Source organism: Manis javanica, chromosome 10 (genome assembly GCF_040802235.1).
Source record: "Manis javanica isolate MJ-LG chromosome 10, MJ_LKY, whole genome shotgun sequence".
Taxonomy (NCBI): Eukaryota; Metazoa; Chordata; class Mammalia; order Pholidota; family Manidae; genus Manis; species Manis javanica.
The window spans coordinates 112,028,469-112,051,068 of NC_133165.1; the positions used below are offsets into that span (position 1 = coordinate 112,028,469).

The 22,600-nt window shown below is 43.8% G+C and overlaps 1 protein-coding gene and 1 long non-coding RNA gene across 4 annotated transcripts; both read left to right on the forward strand.

The window, feature by feature from the left end:
* The first annotated feature begins 1,309 nt into the window (after positions 1-1,309).
* Positions 1,310-13,168, forward strand: RBX1 (ring-box 1). 3 transcript variants are annotated; one of them, XM_017655799.3, is made up of 5 exons: positions 1,514-1,671; positions 3,586-3,664; positions 8,146-8,216; positions 11,257-11,342; positions 12,988-13,168. In XM_017655799.3, the coding sequence occupies exons 1-5, from the start codon at positions 1,594-1,596 to the stop codon at positions 12,998-13,000; spliced, it is 327 nt and encodes a 108-aa protein (XP_017511288.1). In that variant the 5' UTR covers positions 1,514-1,593; the 3' UTR covers positions 13,001-13,168. The 3 variants fall into 3 exon arrangements, with proteins under 3 accessions (XP_036862786.1, XP_017511289.1, XP_017511288.1); XM_037006891.2 differs by lacking the exon at positions 8,146-8,216 and having other exon boundaries at positions 1,310-1,671; XM_017655800.3 differs by lacking the exon at positions 11,257-11,342 and having other exon boundaries at positions 1,497-1,671.
* Positions 13,169-18,048: 4,880 nt separating this feature from the next.
* On the forward strand, positions 18,049-20,952 carry LOC108394319 (uncharacterized). The gene is made up of 3 exons (XR_001852415.3): positions 18,049-18,581; positions 19,352-19,471; positions 19,577-20,952. It is a non-coding gene; the product is annotated as an uncharacterized lncRNA (long non-coding RNA).
* Positions 20,953-22,600: the final 1,648 nt, after the last annotated feature.

The following is a 22,600-nucleotide window of genomic DNA, read 5'->3' on the forward strand; positions in this document are numbered from 1 at the left end:
ACAGATCACGCAGGGCCTTTTAGGCCCTCCTGAGGACTTCAGCTGAAATGTCACTGGGTCATGGGGGCCTCACCTAATCACCCAATTTGATGTTGCCACCATCTGACCCTCAATTTCATGACTTTGTTTTTTCTTCTTCATAGCAATTACTGACACCTGAGATTTTCTGACTTATTTATTTGTTGACTTGTGTATTATTTCCCTGCTAGGTCTTTGACTCCGTACCTAGTCAGTATGGGTTTCATCTTCTATGGCTTTTAGTGCTCCTTTAGGGGCCTGTAGGAACACAATAGCTTAGATGACAGAAATCTTAACGTGGAATTACTAATTTAACAAAACTTGGGCTAGAAAAATTTTGTAGGGTTCCCATAATGCTTTAAAGTCTCAATTTTTCTCTTTCCAAGTCTGGTTGAAGCTATAGTGGTGTTCTCACGGATTTTTTTGTTTCTGTTTATGATTAAGACAGGGAAACAAGTCGCCGTTCTTCTGGTTTAGCAACAAAGTCAACACACTCCATTATTCTCCAGTTTTCTTTGAAGAGAAAATATGAGATTCCAATAAGCCTATATAAAATGTAAGAATGATCTGAGTCATACCGCTGCAAGATTAGAGATGCAGAAGGGGGGCCTAGTCTAGAAATGAGAGGGTGACATAAAGCCCAGATGCTTGGCTGGGCAGGACCAGTAAGAATAAATGGGAGAATGCCTCACACAAAGTCAAGGTCAGCAACAGCGGAAAGAGGACCGAGAAGTAGGGAGAAGAGACCCCAGTTAGATGACCAATTTTGAGGGATGGGAAGCGTGTGCTCAACAATGTGAAGTGGAAGTCGAGGACCTTAACCAAAAGCCATTCTAAGACATACTGGGATTTCGGAAGGGCTCTGAGGTGGCAGCTCCTCGATTCCTAGGCCTCCTCCACCTGTATCAGGTGGGCAGGTGAAGGCAGGTCTAGAGAATGCCTGCTGTTGGGCCCAGGAGAGGACATTCGAGAGCTCCAATCTCCCCGTCGAATCCGGGGCATTTCCCTAATTGGAATGAGGAAGCCAGACGGCGCCTGGACCTGGATTGGAAGCGGGTCAGAACGTGTGCAAAGCCAGTTTGGGGGTTCGGGTTTCTGCAGCCGTCTGCAAGGTACCCAACGCTCCTCTTTCCCCCTCGCGGAGCGCGGCGGGAGACCCGCCTGCCTGGGAGCCGCGCTGCGGCCGGGAAGGCGGGGCGGGGCCGGGGCGGCAGGTCGCGGCGGAGGCGGAGGAAGCAGCCACCGCCCAGATGAGGGAGTGTGGCCGGGGGCTTCCCGGGGGAGGGCGACGAGAGCGAATCTTTTTGAACATTTCCACCCGGCTCGCTCACGTCGGCTCGGCCCCTCCCGGCCCCGCCCCAGCAGTTCGGGCCACCCCCTCCTCTCCAGCCGACGAAGGGCGGGGGACCCGCGCCCGCGCCTTTAAGAGGCGCGGCCACGTGCTCCGCCCCTACCTGCCTCCCCGCGCGCCATGAGAGGCGGGGTACCCGATGAGGTGCCGGCGCGGGCGGGGGAAACAAGGCGTGCACCGGGGCGCAGGCGCAGTGGCCGGACGACGGACCTTGTGTTTCCAAAATGGCTGCAGCGATGGATGTGGATACCCCGAGCGGCACCAACAGCGGCGCGGGCAAGAAGCGCTTTGAAGTGAAAAAGGTTGGGTCTCGCCAGCGCCTTCCTCAGGGAAGCTAGAGAGGCGCGGATCTGGCTGGCAAGTTCGAGGACGATTGAGGCGCAGAGGAAAGGGTTTCATTTCAGGGCGTTCTTGGGACTGGGTACCACGAGAGGAAGCCGGGGGGTTGGTCTTAGGATTGATCGGCGGGACTGCGGCCCAGTATCAGTGCTGGTATTAGTTTCTCTAGGGAGACTGAGGGGCCAATCACGTAGGTGCTTATTGAGATACGTGGGGTTGCGACTTGGCTGCGGGAGCCAAGCGCCTGAGCTGTCACTGGAGTGAGTGGTGGAGGGGTGGGGACGGAGAGGGTGGGGTGGGTGGAAGGGGGAGCTGGGGCGATGCGCTGGGTGGAGGATGGGGCAGTGCGGCGACAGCCAGGAACCTGAGGTCCTACTGCATTGGAAGCCTGTGAGGAGCCGGGATGGTGATTTTTCTCCGCCCCTTTCCGAAGCTTGGGGTCCCTCTGACATTGAGGGACCCCGACCCCGGTCCTCGTTGACCGAGGCTTCCGTTAGCCCCGTCTCTAGCCCTCGACCCCGCCGAGTTAAAGTGTCTCAAGTGTAACTCTTGGCTCTTTGAGAGGTCGCTTGGTTTGTCACTCAGCCGCCTCAGTCTTGTGCTCATTCCCCGAATGCCCCTGTGCAAAAAAGGAAGCATGATGAATTTTGTTAAAAAAAAATTGCGACCCCAAATCTTGTGTCATTTAGGAAGGGTACTAGCTGGGAGCCACCTGGTAGGTGGGAGAGCAAAAATGTGGAACGTGTCTTTTTGCATGAAATGCCTTACAGTGGTTTGCCAACTGTTGTAAGAAAAGTGCCGATTCCCACTTAATATAAAATAAATCTGTTTAAAATGAAGACTCTGAAATAGAGGAGATGTTATTCCTGGAACATCTGTCTAAACACTGACAATATCCCCGCTCCTAGTGCTTTTTTGGTATTTCATTGTGGGCACTGCGTGCTGTTAACAGCCAGCAGCCATATTGAAGAATAGAAGTAGGGTTTTTTTTCCTCCAAGTTGAAGCTGTTGGATGAAAAGTGCTGAAGAAGTTACCAAATACTGAGGTTGGGCTTGAAAGAGATGAATGTTTGGGAAGGGGCACCAAATTAGTGGATGAAAAGTTAGTTTGAAAATATTTATAATTGAAGAAGCGAGAAGGTTGAATTACTTAAATACCACTTTTAGATGAACTCTTACTGCCATTATCTTAACTAAAGATGAGTCTTGAGTATGTGAAAGTTGAGAACATCGGTTTATTTTTGAACAGGAACTAAACAAAACCCTAGTGAATCCTGGAGTTTGTTATAAAATAATCTTGCAGGATGTAAGTTATGACCTTGTTCTGTGGACACACAACTGGGTTTAGTTACCCAGCTTATCCCACGATTACCCACTTTATGATCCAATCATCTTAGTGCATTCTGTTCCTAGCTCTCAGCTCCCTATGTGTCCAAAGCTGCCTTAAAGAGCAGATATTTATTTATGCAGAAATTGAGCTCTTTTGCAACTGCCAGGGAGCCTGCACAGTAATTCAAGTTTGTGCTTATTAAACCTTAAGCAGGTACTTACAAATTATTCCTGGTTTGCTTACATTGATATGGTTGACTAAATTATTTTCAGCTGTAGGAAAAAAATTAAGGTGACTCATTAATTTCTGTGTTCATATACTCAACTGTTGGAAGAATGGGTGAGCATATGTGTAGCCTACTCTTGCCCTCTGATATAATAAATAAGAGTAATGTAATATTCAAAAACTCTTTGTTTGGTGGCCCGTGTGGCCAAAGAGATGATAACTGCAGCTGCAGCATGAAATCCGCGCGCGCGTGCGTGTGTGTGTGTGTGTGTGTGTGTGTGTTAGAAGGAGAGTGCATTGTTCCCCCTTTCTCTCTTTGCAGTGGAATGCAGTAGCCCTCTGGGCCTGGGATATTGTGGTTGATAACTGTGCCATCTGCAGGAACCACATTATGGATCTTTGTAAGTAATTGGAGGAAGATGGGAGGAAATTGAGAAGGTTACAGAGATTGTGGCTCTCCCGATGTGATAGAATTTTCATCTTCATAAGGAGATGCAATCCATAGAATACTCAGGGTCTTCTGCATCTAGTCCATTGATATGTTTGAAATAGAGTAGTTTTTAATGATGCCTGGAGGCATACCCATCTCTTAGAATAAATCTACTCGATCTAAAGATGGCAAGGCCACGTTTAGAATGATTGTGGACACAGATGTGCTGTTGATTATTCCTTTATAGTTCCAATTTCATACCCAGACTCAAAGGTAAAAATAATGAAAGGAAGAAAATAACTTTGAGCTAAAATATCCTATCAGAGCTAATTTTTGCTGGGCAAGAAAGGAAGCCTAAGAAGTAAGGATGTGCAATAATACCCCCAAACATACTTAAGAGGACATCACTGCCAACATCTAAATAGGCAGTTAATTGTGCTAAAGAAATTTCATTTGAGTACCCACATATTCCATCACACATTGTGATCAACCCATGGTGGATTTGATGATAGCTGTTGATAGACTGACTTAGTATCCTTATAGTAATAGTGGTAAGAATGTTGATCATACCAGGAACTTGAGGTTACTTTTTCATCCAGGTACTAAAATGGTTTGTTATTGAAAACAAATGGGGCAAAGAAATTCTGACTTTATAGAATTGAAATTGTAGGCACTTATTTTTTAAATCACTCACTTGCCTCTCAACTTCATCTTGAGCCACTCCCCTGCCCGCTTTGGTAGCTCCTCTGGCTTTCCTTCCATGCTTGAAGTGTCCACGATCTTTTTTAGAGCCCTTACATATCTTGTTCTCTTTGCCTGAAATACTCTTCACTTCTCTCCCACTAACTTTGTATAGCCAGCGCTCTCCAGTCTAAATGTGAGCCATGAATGCAAATTCATACATAATTTAAAGTCTTCTTGTACCCACATCAACAAAGTAAAAAGAAACACTTGATGTGTATTTATCCTACTATATCCAGAATATTTTCATTTCAAAAATGTAATGAACATTTTAAAGTGAAGTATTTTACATTATTTTTCTGGTACTAAGTCTTGGAGGTGTATTTTAACACTTATAGCCCATCTCAGCTCAGACTAGCCACATTATAAGTGCTCAGTACCCACACATGGCTCCTGGCTACTTTATTGGGCAGTGCAGAATTAACCCATAGTTGGTCTGCAGGTCTCACTTGAACTACTCAAAGCTGTTTTCCCTGACCATACTTAGATGGATGCAAACACAGGCCATGACAGTTGTGTCAGATATTCCCACGACATCTGTGGTTTCCTTTGTAGCAGTCACTTAATTTAATTCGTTCTCTATCATGTCCGTGTTATTTACTGTATTTCCAGCATCTAGCATAGTGTCCAGTACATGATAGGTTCTCACTAAATATGTAAGCGATAAATAACTAAAACACAACTAGAAGAGTCAGTGATCATTGCAACTCGGAAAACACAAATCAAGTACATTGTTTTGAAAAGCAATCATGGTACGTGTTGGTAGCTTATTGCCTTTGGTGTCTTTTAGTTTTGACCCTGTTTACTTTTTCACACGAGTCAAAGCAGATCAGCAGCTACCATGATGTTTACTATAGATAGAAGGAACCCATCACAGAAAAACACATGCACAGTTTTAAATGTGTTTGGGTGGGATCTTTGATTACATGCTTGCCAATTTCTTTGCCATGCATTTTCATGGGGAGTTGTGCCCAGAGAAAATTTTAACTTTCTTGGGGCTTGTCTGTAAATAGTTAATGATTTTATATCACCCTATTATTTTTTTAACCCTATATCTAAGTCATTGTCTCTTCTTGGAGGACGACAACAGACAAAAGCCATTGTTACTGTGTCTTAGAGTCAAATACTTGAGGGATCGATGTAGGCTTTCAGTGAGGCACCTGCTTTATCATACATTTTAAATGTCAGATAAAGTTGTAGAATATTGAGCTCCTGTAACAAAAAATTATGCAAGTATTTTGAAGTCATGTCTTTCAGTCATTCAGTGAATATTTATATCCTGGGCATTTTGCTAGGCACCAGGATATAGCAAGGACTGAGATTAAATTTTTATCTCAAGGAACATACCCTTTTGTTTACTGTAGACACTAAAGAAAAGTCTGGTTGCCACACTGGGCTTATCTTCTTTTCAAAAATAAATGGATTATGATTCTTTTAAAAAGACTTTTTGTTAAAGATGAAAATGATCTTGATTTGGCAATGGCCATTTTCTAGTAAATTCTGGTCTGGCATTAAATGAACGGCTATATGCATAGCTGTAAATAAATAAGAGTGATTACAGCTATGCCCCAGTTGGACTCTCCTACAAAGCCTTCTTTGTCTGAAAACTTCCTCTTTTGAGTCCAGACTGATACTATACACCCTACTATAGCTTCCTATTTATTTTTACATTGCCTATGTCTTGGTGGTTTTAAAGAGTTGCTGAAATAGAGTCTTCTAGGAGTTATTTTCTCCTTCATCTTGAGTAATCTTGTTCCAGGTTAAGAGGGCATCCAGAAGGCTTAGGCCCATTCTTTGCCTGTAAGAAGTTAGTCTCTTCCCCAAACCATAGGTCCATCAGTGTTTTGGAAGAGTGAAATCTGCCCACTTCTGAGATGAAGCCATTGTTTCCTTAGCTGTCCTTTGATAGTAATGGTCTAGTATTGAAGTTTAAAGGTTCCCAAGCCTTAAACGTGATGTGACATGAGCTTCTGCTGTGGCAGGGGCGTGGCAGGGACCTGCTGTGTGTTGCTTGTTTGTCCACTCGAGGTTGACGGTGAACGGCTTCTTTCCCTGTTAAAATGAATGGCTTGACCCCTGTACTCATTGCACCAAAAGCTTGAAAACATTTATATTTAAGAACATTTAATACTCATATTTAATAATTTTTCATGCCATATCCTTTCTTATCTGGCATTCATAGTGCAATCCTATCCCTCCTGTATACTTTTGTTCTTTGTTAGGAATTTTCTGGTAAACAGTAGATACATATTTGGCCCCCATTCACTGTTAATAAAAGTGGTTTTTTTTCCTATTCTAGTATTGAGAGCCTACTTTGCATAGAAAGAGTCCCTTAAAACTACCTAGACTTAGAATGATTTGAACATGATAGCATACCTTGAAACAGTTTTGTTTACTTAAGTAATAATAATTGTGCCTCTTAGCTAATTTCATAATCCATAGTCCTCATCTAAGTTGAGGATCCCTGCCATCCTTTTGAATATGGCAATGTATTCACAGCCCCAATAAATTCTTGAGTATACTGCACAGACACCAGATTCTCTGCTCTTTCAGAAAGAAAACCCAGTTATTCTCTGTAGTATGAATACAGGTAGCAAAAGCAGGTTATGTGAATTCAGATCCTTTGTCTTTCATATTTTTGAAGGGTGGGGAAAAAAGCCTTATGGTATATCTCTTCCCCTAAGACCAAATATACCCAGTAACATCTCAGCAGTGTTTTCATACAGTTTAACTATTTTCCACCTATGGAAGTTTGAAGGAATTGTCTCTGGTTAAATAATCTTTCCTGAAGCTTTTTATTCTCCAAAAGGGAGACTCCATTTAGTTACCACCTTCAGACAAAACAAATTACACATTAGTAATTCGTGTTCCTTAAGTATTTATTCCCAGTAGAGCTTTATTCATCAGTTCTCGGTCTCATTTCTATTCTGTTTAAGTTCCCCTCTCTCCCTCTTCTATGAAATTCAATATTTGGATACATTTGCAGTGATTGGCTCTGTTTCCCAAACAGAATCACTTGAGGGGCAATAAACATCACAAAAGTGTTGGGCCCCAGATCGCTAATCCATTGGCCTAACAGATTTGCTTTGTTTGACAGTGTTTTAAAGATGTTTGAGTTTTGCTGCCTTCACAGACGATATGCTACGGCTTCCCACAGGCCTCCACCCCCTTTTATTTTGCTTCTTCCCCAGTTCACATGTGTCTGCCTGACTCCTTTAGGGACTGGCGCTTGTCATCCAGCTAGGCCTGCATGTGGGCAGGCCTGGGTGTCCTAAAAGCCTAAGGGAAGCATTCACCAAGTACAGGGACAAGATGTCAGTGCTCAGAACAGTAAAAGTTAGGAGGTGGCTTTGAGAATGTACTGCATTTACCAAATTAGAATCAATTTTGTTGGGACAAGTCAGGTTATGTTCAGAAGTAAAAAGTGCCTTTTCCTTCATTCCTGTGATTTTGAACACGGATAGAAAATCATTGCAAAGCATACTGTTAAGTCACATACCTGCTTTCTCTACTCTTCACCCCTTTTCACATTGACTAAAAAACAATTACAACTACCTAACCACTTGAGATTTTGTTCAGATTTGCAACCCCCTCCCCCAGCCCCACTCGTGCCCCAGTCGTGTCCTTGTGTAATTGTGCAGGTAGAGCTGGTATAGACTGTAAGGCTGTTGCTGCTCAGGTCCAGTCATCTTGTTGCCCTTGTTCCCGCAGGCATAGAATGTCAAGCTAACCAGGCGTCTGCTACTTCAGAAGAGTGCACGGTTGCGTGGGGAGTCTGTAACGTAAGGAAACATCTTTCCCTGTCAGCATGGCTTGTAAACATATTACCACTTTTCCTGCTTTGCCAGTCTTAAGAATAACTAGGAAAAAAAAAATGACTAGCCCACCTTTCTCCCATAAGGTATACCAGTAGTAAAAAAGAGTTTAAATCTGTGTACTGTTCAGCTGTTACAGGGTAAAAATTATTAGTTATTACAGAGGCACTTCTTTGTTTTAACTATAAAGTGGACCCACTTTTGTTGGGATTCACAACATTTTGGGGATTCATCTATGTGAAAATCCTTCAAAGCCTATGGTACAGTCTTTAGAATATTATTCTGCTGGAGGAAATCTTTACCTTCTTAACAGACTTTTTTTTATTAAGGTATTGTTGATATACAGTCTTGTGAAGGTTTCATATGAGCAACATTATGGTTACTACATTCCCCCTATTATCAGTTAACAGACTTCTTGTTTAAGATGAGATGTCTTGTGGAACTGTTTGGTGAATAAACTTAGTGTTCAAGTGCACGTATATATGGGTTTTAAGTGTGGCAGATGTACTGAGTTAGGATTTTTATATTTTTAACATGGCTTATGCCAGAAATGTTTTGTGCAGCATCGCTGGACTGAATGTACAGCCTTCCAGGGTGTGACAGCTGTGTAGGATAACAAACATCAAATGTGTTATTTCTAGGATGTGTTAAAAATTCATCCATATAACCATACTGTCCTGGTCACATGAGCTAAAATTGTCCTGTCTGGGCCTCCTGTGCCAAGGGGACAGAAGACCCACAGCTCCTAGCATGGCACAGGACTGTGGGGCTCTAGAGCCAGACCACTGTTCCCTGTCTCTCTCCTTTACTTGCACAGTGACTGCAGGCGAGATGTCTGACATCTCTAAGCCTGCGTTCCCTCATGTAGGCTGCGTGGAGTCGTGATCAGGATGAAATTACTTGATGTTAAAAAGTGCTTAGAACACCTCCAGGCACATAACAGACATAAGTGTTTGTTAAATATAAATAAATACGAATTTGGGGTGGTGCTGGCTGCTGAGGAGGTGGTAGTGCAGTCCTTTTCCTTTGGTGGAGGCCCTCTTCCCTGCCCATGCCCTCGTGGTCGGTGCCCTTCATTCTGTCAGGGCCTTCAAGCAGTTTCACAGCAGCCTGAATTGTCCAACAAACAGCTTTGCTCTTTTATGGGGATAAAAAGGAAGATATATCAGGTCCTTTGCTCTCCTTGGCATTCAGACATATACTAGGAACTGTGAAGGGAATTTGATTTGATTAAGGAGAGACTTGTTCAGAGAGCCTGCCTTAACGAAGAGCTGGCGTGGTGTGGCAGAAGCCTCTGGGCTCTCCTGGGGTCTGGTTCTGGGTCTTCTACCAACCAGCCCGTGAATTAGGCAAGTCTCGTCACTTGCCTGAGTTTCAGTTCCTGTCTGTGAAATGAAGATAATACCTGTCACGCTTGCCTGTGCGGCTCCAGTGAGGTATGTCACTGATAGTACTAGTGAGGCATGTCAGCGTCGTCTGCAAACTGTAGAGCACGAGTCAGTGTACTCTGAGATGAGTAAGTACATCTATTAATATTATCTCAGCTCGTTATCAGGAGGGGAGTTGGATCAGGGTCATTGATGGATGCTGCCACCTGCCCTGTGGTCCAACGTGCTGTCCCCCTTTCCCTGTCTTCTGGGGTAGACCCTGTACGGCTGCACAGTGCAGTGGGGAAGTGGGGGGTGGAGAGAGGTGTCTTGAATACCCTTGTGAGCCTGTCCCCACCTGGTGGTTGCGAAAGGTGCCTTAGCTTTCTGCCTTTGGAAATTGTGTTTCTTCTCTTTTCCACAACGAGCCGTATGAGGGTCAGTGGGAAAGGCCCTCTGGGAGATATTTGTCCTGTTGGATGTGCAGAGTTTACTAGCTGTGGATTCCACTCCGAATTACTGAATTCTCTTTCTGTCTTTGTCAAAAGACAAGTCACAAGATGATAGTCTGCACTATGATTCTTCTTTAAGTTCCATGCATGTTTTGGAAGACATACTGACTAGATTTCAAGGCCGTCATTAACCAAGCTTGTAAAAGTGTTCGTCATTTTGTTGGGGTGTCAGCATTTCTCCCTGGTCCCCACTTCAGCCAGCCCGTCGTGGATTAGAGGAGGGGGCACACTTGCCGCTTCTGCCTTCGTACTCGTATGATCTGGGGAGGAGAATCCATTGCAGAGAGGTTTGACTAGCGTCTGCATGTGACGAGCTCCCGCTGAGAAACTGCACGTGGGTTTTCCTTTTCCCCAGATCTGAGAGCCGGCTCACAGCTCCCCATCGCTTCCCAGTATTCCTGGTGCTCTTGCCTTTTTACTTCTGCCTTGATGCTCTTGCAGTTGCTGTTTGCAGTTTGCCCATCATAGCAGTCCCCTTTACCCTAATTTTTTTCTCATTCCTTTTTAACACAAAAATCCCTCCTCCAGCAAGGGCTTATTGATATTGAGCTCTTGTAATATCAGTATAACCGAGCAAATCTGGAAATACAGCCCCTTGAGCAAAGTTGAGCTGGGTATGGGAAGGTCGTGGAAGTGCCCATCTCAGCTCTGGGTAGGTGGCGATGGCAGTATGCTAGCTAGGGCGGAGGGGAAGCCTCTACTCCTGGGACTGCCATTCTCCAGGGTGCTGGGGGTGCAGCTGGGGACCAAGAATGGGGAAGTCTGAAATCTGGTGTGAACAGGCCTCCTCGCTTGTGTCCAAGGAAAGTAGAAGCACCCCTTAACAGGCCACACAGGACCACAACGAGAGCCATACTCCATCCTCCCTTAAGAGGAAGGGAGGGAACTCACTGCCAGGGCATCTAGCATGCTTTCTAAATCATTTTTGCCTGTAGTGGAAATGACGTCTCTGTTTCATTGCAAGTATCCTTACACCTAACTGAGTGGTGACCTTTTGCCTTGCATTGTCTCCCATTTTTCTTCTCCAGCTCCCCGTGTGTAACTACCCCACTGCCCTTGAGACATATTGTCAGAGAATGGCTGAGCCTGCACAGACTTATTTTTAATAAAATGTATCTTTTCTTCCAGCATGCTTTTCACTTCCACTGTATCTCTCGCTGGCTCAAAACACGGCAGGTGTGTCCATTGGACAACAGAGAGTGGGAATTCCAAAAGTAGGTGTCCCTGGATTTTTGATGTTGTAAGACTGGGCTTTGTGGTCAGTGCCCTTCTGTGACTCACCTCATGCTGGAGGGCGCATAGCCATAGAGGATGAGGACATGGAACTTGCTTTGTTTTATAAACTAGCTTTTGGTAAATTAAACAAATGTATGTGGCCAAATGCACAGATGCATGTCCAACATGAGATGTTTGCTGCCCAGAGTAGTTATTTTGCTTTCAGACTTGGTGTTTATTTTGGTAAAGAATTTTGAAAATCTTAATCAAATGTATGTTCATTTGTTAAGAAACCTGCCAGATACTCAGTATCTAACTCACACCATTGTGCTCCATTCAACAGAGTGTAGGTGTAAGATGTTAAAATGTGTAAGACTGCCCTTCTCTGTCCTTAGGGAGCTTGCGTTCTGAGTGGAGCCAAGACAGTAACCCATGTCAGGGCAGAGGCACTTTTCTAAGTCTTAAACAGGCCTTTTAACTGGCTCTGCCCTATAGCAGGCTCAGGGTTCCGTTCTGAACCCAAACAAATGTCTGGTGTTGCCTATTAAGTATGCCCGGTGCTACACCTAAGAAGTGGGGGCTCTGGGAAATTCCCCGTGTTGGGCTTTGGCACTGCCTTTCATCCCCCCAGTGACTTTGCCCGGCAGTGGCCATCAGTGCATTGGGAAAACAGACTCGCAAGGAACAAGTGACACCACTCTTCAATCCAATAGGTGGCCTCTGGGTTGTTCTCCAGCCCACTAGCAAACACTGGAGCTCTGCCTTTCATGGAATTCGGCACAGCAACTTTTCTTAGATGATATTCAAGTGGATTTCTTATGACAAGTACTTAAAGGACCTGATAGTCCTTCAGATAATTGAAGCGGTGACCCAAAGTTCTAGTGCCCTGTTTGCATCCATCTAACGAAGTATTTTTATCAGAAGCTAACTGCCCAAAAAGAACCAGGACAAGACTGCGTATGGTAATAATGAAGGATTTTGTGTTGAAGAAATCCATTTATATGTGGAAGAAATTTCCTGGCCTTGTTTATTTTTATAATCTTGTTGGAACCAAATTTTAGCTTCTGGGGACACCAGAAACCACCTGAAATCTGTAACTAGTTTCTCCACAGTTGTTTCTGTAGTGCCGAATGTAATCAGGGCTGTAACTGGAACTGGTAATAGATTTTGAAATTGAAGGCCACTCAGTTACCACTCTGTGTTTGCCTCATCCACACTGCCTGTGTGATGGAGTGGAGGGGGGGAATCGGCGGCCCGAGTCGGGGAGGTCTAGAGCTGAACCTGGGTCTTAGCCGTCAACTGGAGCTGACAGGCAGGATTCCCTTTTACAGCCCCCAGTGCTGGCTTTCCCCTCACCTCCCTGATACTGCCTGGGGCCTGTCCAGTAACTGGAAGGAGAGTCGGAGGGTTATGGTAGAGTCCCAGGGAGGTGCTGTCCCTGAAAAGGGGCTCGTAGATAAGATGTTATGAAGGATAAGATGAAAGGGGCAGAGACGAGTGTTACAGCCCAAACTTGGAGCACACTTGTGGCCATTTACGTCATTTCAAAGCTTTAATCAATTTGTGCATACATTTAAGTGGTCTTTATAATTTCAAGCAGGAAATTATTAAGGAATTAATAAAATAATTTACTTTGTCTTTCAGGTATGGCCACTAGAAAAAGAAACCTTCCCTCAAGCTCAACTATTTTGTTAATTCATTTAATGACTTGCCTTCTAATTATTAATTAGATAGAACCGTGTCTTTTCTGCTTTGTCTTTTCATTTTGCTTTTCCTGCAGCCATATTGTATTTTGTGTCAAATAAAATCCAGTTGGATTCTAGAACAGATGCTGTCTCTTACGTATGTGAACAAAGTAAATGAAGGGTCCCCTCTTCCATGGTGGGAAAGCGGCTTTTGGAAGTTTGTCCAGTAGAGCTAGAGCAGAGTCACTCTGCAAGCAAGTTGCTTGGTCAGGAGGAAGCCTGGTTGGTCTGCAGCTGGTTACCGATGGCTACTTGGGCAAGTTCTCTCTGCTCCAAACAATCCTCCTTCATAAATGGCTTTTAAGGACTAAGTGGCATCATAAGGGCTCAGAAAGAGGCTTTGTAAAGCTGTAAAACCACTATACAAACATTAACTTTGTGAGTGACATGTTGCGTTCTTGTCTTACTTTAGAAAAGCAAGCTTGAAAAACTCTCAGTATATAATCTTATTGGCAAAAGAATAATTTATGAACTCAAGCTGAAAATTGTTGTCACTTAAAGTTAGCAAGAGAATTCAGGTTTCCTTCACCACTACCTTTGCAATTTGTTTAAAACACCTACGCCATAGAAGGAATTGTCACGTCTGATACGATTCAGTGGTGACGTAGAGTCTTTATTTGAGAAGCAGTGTAGTTTCCTGCAGGGGTTCTCAAAGTATGGTCTGAGGACTGTTGGCGGTACCTGAAACCCTTTCCCAAGCTTCAAGAAGTTTTCCAACTGCATGCCTGTGTGAGGCCAGCTTTTTCTTATATACTTCAAAGCAATGTGTGGAATGAAGCAGCAGCCATGAGAATCCAGCTGTCTTCTATTAAGTCAGATATAAAAGACTTGCAAAATGTAAAGCTGTGCCACACTACTAATTTTTTTCATATGAAAAATAGTTGTTTTTAATAAAAATATTTATGTTAACGTGATAGGTTTTTGTTCTTTTTGAAATCTTTAAAATTTCTCGGTTTTTATCTCCATTCTCGTAAATATCTATAGATGTAACCCACACAAAAACTTTGAGGTCTTCAGTTTCTAAGATTTTAAAAGGGATTCTGAGACAAAAATTTTGAGAACCTCTAGTTTAGTAATTAAGAACTTTGAAGTCTTAACAATCCTGGATCCAGCCCAGCTCCCCGATTTAGCCAGCATGAACACACTCACAGGAAGGTAACTACCACTATCACCGTTACTTTAGGGCTGCCATTGCTGGCAGAAATCCCCTCTTTTAAACCCCTTTTTAATGGTCATTCAGACTGCATCAGCATCAAAGGGCACATTCTTGCACAGACATTATGTATTTGGAGACTTGCTTGGATATTAATCAGGACTTTTGGTGGCGGAGTACAGAAATCTGGCTTCCACTTAGATGAAAGGAAAATTATTGGAGAGTTGGGGGGCTATGGAGTGTAACAGAAGAAAGGGTGGGGGTACAACTGGACCTAAGGATAGATGGATGGAGCTGGGATGTTGCTGCAGGACTCTCGCTGCTGCTGTTCCACAGGGACGAGCTACGTACATTCAGCAGGAAAACTGGATGCTGACATTTCCTCTGCCACCTCCTCCCCCAGCCAGCGTTCTGATTCCAAAAACCCCACCTGGGTCAGTGCGCATACCTGGACTAATTGGTAGAGTCATGGAAAAATAGTGACTGCCTTGAGAACCTCAGAGTTGGAATGTAGGGTAATAGTTGCCAGGAGAACAGGAGTGATGTGGGACAGAGAACCAGAAGTGTCTGCTTGAAGACTTGCTAGGAGCCGAGAGGCATCCTTCGAACATGGAAATCCAGTTAGTCTGCTGCTGCTTCCTGAAACTGGTGGACATAAGTCTTCTGTGAGATAATTAGTGGAATTTGCTAGATCCCTACTGTGTACCTAGAGAACACAGCTGAATTAGTTTCTTCCCTCAAATAGCTCACAGTCTAGTAGGAGATCACTAAGAAAACAAACGAATTATCGGTACTTATTCTGAAGAGCTTGACGGCCCAGATCTGGGCTTGATCTTGGTGCCCATCCTCTCTTGGTTTCCTTCTGACAGCTCCTGTGCCTGTAGGAGCTCCTCTTGAGACTGCCCCTGAAGATTGTGTTCTCGGCTTCTGCTCTGTGGGAGACCTCAGCCTCACCAGCAGTCACAGCATGCTGGGCCATGCAGGGGCTGGCTGTGCACATCTCCAAACCCACCTTGGTAACCTCATGTTAGTACCTTGAACTTGGCCATGGCGTGTGTATTTGCACCACAGAAATTGGAAATGCTGTAGATCAGAGCTGCTTTTTCTTGGAGAGCCTGTTGTTAGTCATTTACCAGCACACCACTTCAGGAAAATGCTGTCCATTTGTCAATCCCTGGCTGTGTATCTCTTAGACCCTTCAAGGCAGCATGTCAAAAATGACTAACCTGTCATTTTCATTCCCCTCCTGGATGACCTAGCCTGGTTAATGACATTGCCACTCATCTGATTGCTGTAGCCACAGGCATTCAAAAGGCATCATAGGCACTCCCCTCTCCTTCGCCTCTGTATCTAATTCACCATTAAACCCTTTTCATTCTACTGAGTTTGGTCTGTCGCCCATTCCACCAGTTGAGAAATTCTCCACCCTTATGGAAGCAGAGTTCATTTCCCATCACAGACTTTGAACTGATCCGGGCTCCTCCACCTTCCATGGAGCTGGAGCGAGGTAGGTTACCTAACTTCCCTCCAGGAGAGGCACTGCCCCTGCCATCCAGCGGGGCCGTGGGCAGCAGCCCTGGCAGCTCCCGAGGCCGTGTGCAGGTGGCAAGATGGGTGATGACATCCACTGCTGAACAGCCTCCACAGCCAACACCTCCCCAGACTGGTTTTGTGGCGTAATGTTGGCGTTGGGCCCGGTTGCTGCCTGTTCACTGAGCCCGCCCGCCCGTCATCCCTGGTGGTGCCATGTGCTCTCCAACATCCCTCAGGGGCCACTCTGCTGTGACAGTCGGCCGGCTTTTTGGTTTTCTGCCCTGGTCATGGTCCTCTCCCGTGGGTCCACACCTCTTTTTTATTCATTCTGCAAACATTCCTGAGAAGTCCCTCATCTTATTTGTAATGTCATCTGACATTTTTCATTCATTTCCTCAGCTGACAAAGCACCCTTCTAAGCGTCCTTTGCCTATTTTTCCTATTCCTTGTTTTTGTCCCATGTTTTGATTGGGTTCTTTTAGAATCAGAACTCACTGCAGAGTCGATTCCCTGTGTAGTGACATCATTTTCCATAGATACCCCTTCCCTTCTTCCTAGTTGGACCAATTTTTGACCTACCATTAGAACTAAATTTTCTATGGACCTTTTGCTCCAGCTGAGCAGTCACTGTCTGTGAGCATAATAAGATGCTATAGAGTCATTACTTGTCTTCTCCATGCCCTTATAGTCATCTTTAATGCCAACTTCCCCTCATTCCCAATGTCCCTGTGGTCTCCATGTCCTATCCTGTGAATTTTACATCATTTAAATCCACTGTCCCCTCTACTGCCACTATTTAGGCCTTTATCATCACCTGGGTTGTTTAAAATATCACTGAATTTTAGAACTTCTTAAGAATACAATTGCCTGAAAGGTATAAAGATACAGAAATTATCTAACACTAGTCAAATAGTATAATAATTAGATGATGAGACCTCAATAGGGTGGAATATTATTTTTCAAAATCGTGAAACACACAAAAAAAGGATTTACTACTCTATGATGCCAAGAGGAAATAAAATTATCATGGGCATTGTGATTGCAACAATACAAAAAAAATATACGACATGCAAAAAGTAGAAAGGCATATTAAATTACGAGTCATTTAGAACCATTTTTCCTTTATTCTTGCTATGTTTTCTCTTGCATTTAAAATAACGAAGAAATAATCCCCCTAAGAAGCTAAAGTGTCTACAGTTTCCAGAAGCTTCCACCTACCAAGATCAGTTGCTGGACCTGCTGCAGCTTTATCCTCCCAATTTACTACTTCCATAAGGCCCCCATATACACAGTCTCCCTTTATCTGCCTAATCGCTCCTTCTAACATCTTTGCTTTTGAGCAAAGTCGGTTGCTATGTTCCTTGTTTCCCCTCCCACCCCAGTTCATCTCAGAGACACCTGACACTTTTAGCTGCTTGAGTCACACCCTCAACCTCCCTCTCTTCATTACCTGCCCGCCGTGGATTGTAATAAAGATGGCAGAAACTGGAAGGCTCTCATGCCTTTTTCTCTCTCCTTGCTTTATCTGAGTTTCCAAGTGCCTCCTCTGCTGCTGTTACGTCTGGCTTCTATCTGAGTTTCCAAGTGCCTCCTCTGCTATTGTTACGTCTGGCTTCTTTATATCCGCTGTTCTCCTGAGTGACCAGCATTACCTGTGCATTTTCACACTCCTACTCAGATTTCTCCCAAAGCCCGTCTTGATCCCCCGGGCCCCTCAGGGTGAGGGGTCAGATGAGCTTAGGTGAAAACCCTGGCTCTGCTACCAACACACGAGGACTCTGCACAAGGTCCTGAGCTTGGGTTCCTTATCTGAAAAAGTAGGGGTAAAAACAAAAATGGTATACCTAGGGGTACCATGAAAAGCAAGAAATAAGGAAAATTAGATTGCCTGCTGAAATGAACATGGAACAGATCAGAGCTGGGATTTCAGATGGGCAGGCAGAGGAAATGTGGGTCCCAAGCAAGCAGGAATGGGCTTTAAAGGGATTGGGAGTGTTAATAAATACAAACAAATAGTATGTTGATTTCTAAAGAGAATTAATCTTGGAAACTCCAAACTGGAGACTCATGAGGCAAAGGCAGGCATTGCCCACCCATGCCCTCTGCAGAGGGGACAGCCTTGGCCAACGGACTTTGCTTATTAACAGCCCAGTGGCAAAGCTAGCCTCAATTTGATCTTAGCCTGATAACTTTAAATATTTGTGTCATCTAACTAACTTTAAAGAACCTGCTCCAAGCTTCCCATTGCACTTACAATTGAAACTTTTCATTCGGGACCATCTCATCTCCTGGTGAGTTGGTCCCTGCCTGCCTTCCTGAACTCATCTAAGAATGTCGTTTCCTCAGGTGTTGGCAAAGCGCCCACAACCCTGCAGGGAATCAGCAGTTGCCCCATGGCTTTGGCCCGGGACTCCCCCACATCTCCACGAGGCTGGCTTCTTCAGGTCTCAGAACGCACCTAGCTGTCACCACCCCAAGGAGGACTTCCCTGCCGCCCTGTGGAAATGACCACCCAACTCACTCACATCTACCCACAGTGTATCTAAATTGTCTTAGTGGCCTATGTGATTACGTGTTTACAGCCTGCCTGCCCTTCCAGTTCTGAAGCTCCAGGAGAGCAAAGCTCGCCTGTCCAGTCTGCCCCTGAATCTCCAGAATGGCGCCTTCACTGGGTGAACAAGTAAAAGAAAGAAGGAAGGAAGGAAGGCCCTTGCTTTTATTTGGTTCATGCCTACCGAGCCAGCTGTCTGATCAAGACTTACTTGGTGGTCCACTGGGAAAAAATATTAAACTACTAGAGAGAAGATGTGAGTATTTCCTCTAATCCCTGTAATAGCTGTGGTTCACTTTGAAATTATTTTTGTGTTATCTTTTGTATATGAAGTCTGAGAGCCTAGTAATGATTGTTGATGGTTATTGTCATCATTATTTCTTATTCACTGGTTGTCGGTGATGTGTCAGCTATTGTAATGGGAACTTTGCCATCCACTTGATCTTCATAAAAAATTGAATCTCTGAGATGAATGCTGTTACCCATGTTATAGATCAGGAAACTGAGGTGCAGAAAGCTTAAGTGACTGTGTAAGTCCTCATTGTAAGGAGTGGGAGAGGCAGAATTTGAATCAGGGCTGGTTGGACTCCAAAGCTAGTGTGCTTCTCCCTGGGCCCACAGTTGACCGGAGCCCTGTCCGCACCCCCACCCAGGGGATTGGCTCGCATTTTCCTGGTCTGTCGTAGTGAGGGTTCCATGTCGCCCCACCCCTTGCAGACACCTGCCTACCCTGCAGGGCTGTCATCCAGGATCCAGAGCAGACAACCTTGTTATTTTAAGCTGTGGAAGACACGACCCTTAGGGAAGGTGTGAAATTACTACCTGTTGCTTTTTGTTTGTTGGCTTTGTTTTGGTTTTTAGAGCCCCAGTTCTTAACACAGTGAAGATCAGAGTTGAATGGATGCATCAATAGTAATAACGATGTTCATTAATTGGGGTTTAGGGGAATAGCCGGGTTCCTTGATTAATGAGGCTATAACTTTTTATCAAGGGCTTCCACTCCGTTCTCATTTTCTCTCACTCTAGTCTTCTGAGAACAACTTGGGCTTGTGGAGAGGAGGCAGTCTTGGAAGGAGATGAATATGGGTCCACCTCGCAGTCCACCACTGAGGAGCCGTGTGACCTTGGGCAGATCACTTGATCTGAGTACCTATTTCTTTTTTTTTTCCTTCCTTATTTTAGTATTTATTTATTTATTTTAAACATTTTTAATTGAAATATAGCTTATATACAATATTTTATTGGTTTCAGATGAACGAATTTGTGATTCATCAATTAGATACAGTATTAAATGCTCACTATGATGTGTAGTTGCCATCTGTCACCAACGATTTTGCAATATGAGCTATAGCTTCGCTTACTTCTTTTGTAAGTTATCATACAATGAACCTCACCTTTAAAAACACCTTGATGAACCCAAACATATATGGTCAATTAATATACGATAAAGGAGCTATGGACATACAATGGGGAAGTGACAGTCTCTTCAACAGATGGTGCTGGCAAAACTGAACAGCTACATGTAAGAGAATGAAACTGGATCACTGTCTAACCCCATACACAAAAGTAAATTAGAAATGGATCAAAGACCTGAATATAAGTCATGAAACCATAGAACTCTTAGAAAAAAACATAGGCAAAAATCTCTTGGACATAAACATGAGTGACTTCTTCATGAACATACCTCCCAGGACAAGGGAAACAAAAGCAAAAATGAACAAGTGGGACTATATCAAGCTGAAAAGCTTCTGTACAGCAAAGGACGCAATCAATAGAACAAAAAGGTACCCTACAGTATGGGAGAATATATTCATAAATGACAGATCCGATAAAGGGTTGACATCCAAAATATATAAAGAGCTCATGCACCTCAACAAACAAAAAGCAAATAATCCAATTAAAAAATGGGCAGAGGAGCTGAACAGACAGTTCTCCAAAGAAGAAATTCAGATGGCCAAGAGACATATGAAAAGATGCTCCACATCACTAGTCATCAGAGAAATGCAAATCAAAACCACAATGAGATATCACTTCACACCAGTAAGGATGGCCACCATCCAAAAGATAAACAACAACAAATGTTGGTGAGGTTGTAGAGAAAGGGGAACCCTCATACACTGCTGGTGGGAATGTAAATTAGTTCAACCATTGTGGAAAGCAGTATGGAGGTTCCTCAAAAAGCTCAAATAGACATACCATTTGACCCAGGAATTCCACTTCTAGAAATTTACCCTAAGAATGCAGGAGCCCAGTTTGAAAAAGACAGATGCACCCCTATGTTTATCGCAGCACTATTTACAATAGCCAAGAAATGGAAGCAACCTAAGTGTCCATCAGTAGATGAATGGATAAAGAAGATGTGGTACATATACACAATGGAATATTATTCAGCCATAAGAAGAAAACAAAACCTACCATTTGCAACAACATGGATGGAGCTAGAGGGTATTATGCTCAGTGAAATAAGCCAGACGGAGAAAGACAAGTATCAAATGATTTCACTCATATGTGGAGTATAAGAATAAAGAAAAACTGAACGAACAAAACAGCAGCAGAATCACAGAACCCAAGAATGGACTAATAGTTACCAAAGGGAAAGGGACTGGGGAGGATGGCTGGGAAGGGAGGGATAAGGGGGGAAAAAGAAAGGGGGCATTACGATTAGCATGTATAGTGTGGGGGGAGCACGGGGAGGGCTGCGCAACACAGACAAGACAAGTAGTGAGTCTACAGCATCTTACTACGCTGATGGACAGTGACTGTAATGGGGTGTGGGGTGGGGACTTGGTGAAGGGGGGAGACTAGTAAACAATGTTCTTCATGTAATTGTGGATTAATGATAACAATAAATAAATAAATAAATAAATAAATAAATAAATAAATAAAAACACCTTGCTGGATAGATCTACAAATTCTAACATATGTACAGATCAGTGTAAGCCCTACCACAATCAGAGCACAGAGCAGTCCCATCTCTAGAACACCTCCCTCATGCCATCTCTTTACCACCACCACCTCTAACCACTGGTGACCACTGAGGCTTCTCCCTCCCAACTGTGTTGTCTTTTCGAGAATGCCAGATAGCAGAGTATTACCTTTTAAAACTGGCTTCTTTCACTCCACATGATGCCTTTGTGATTAAAATCCAAGTTGTCCTGTGCGTGAAGAGCATGCCCTGTTTTATCCATGCCATCATAGGGCTGCACCAGTTTGCTTTAGCCATTCGCCTGTTGAAGGACATTTGGGTTGTTGTCTGAGTTTTAAGTGTCTTGTATTTGTTGTGGTTCATTTTGTTTTTGTTTTTTGCAAATTAAAAAAAATTGTGATAAAATACACATAACATAAAATGTACCATTTTGAAGTACAATTGAGAGGTGTTAAGTACATTCAAAGTGTTGTCCGAGTGTCACCAACTCTTTCCGCAACTTTTTCATCATCCCAAACAGAAACTCTCTCCGCTTTAGACAGTAACACTCCATTCTCCCTCCCCCAGCCCCTGGTGACCTCTCTTCTGCTCTCTGTCTCTGAGTTTGCCCGTTCCAGGTGCCTCATACAAGTGGAATCATATGATGTTTGTCCTCTTGTGTCTCACTTACATCACTGAACACAGGTATTAAAGGTTCATCCATATTGTAGCATCTACCAGACTTTTCTTCCTTTTTAAGCAGAATGGTATTCCATTGTATGTATATACCACACTTTGTTTGTGCATTCATCTGTCCATGGGTACCTGGATTTTTTCTTGCCTTTTGGCTATTGGGAATATTGCTGCAATGAACATATGTACATAAATCTCTTTGAGACCTTGCTTTCGATCCCTCTGGGCATATACCTACAAGTGGAGTCAGTGGGTCATATGGTAAATTCTATGTTTACCTTTTTGAAGAATTGCCAAGTTGTCTCCCACAGGGGAGATACTATTTTACATTCCTTACTAGTGAAGTACTAGTTTCTTCTACATCCATATTAGTCATCTCTGGCTGCTATAACAAAATACCACAGACTGGGTGGTTTAAACAACAGAAATTTATTTTCCACCATTTTGGATGCTGGGAAATCTAAGATCATGGTGCTGGCAAATTTTATTTCTGGTGAGAGCTCTCTTCCTTGCTTATAGATGGCCACCTTTTGGCTATATCCTCACATGGCCTTTCCTTGTTATTAAGCTTGGAAAGAAAGAGAGAGAATTCAGGCCTCTCTTTCTCTTCTTAGAAAGACACCAATACTATGGCATTAGGGCCCCATCCTTGCAACCTCATTTAACCTTAATTAATT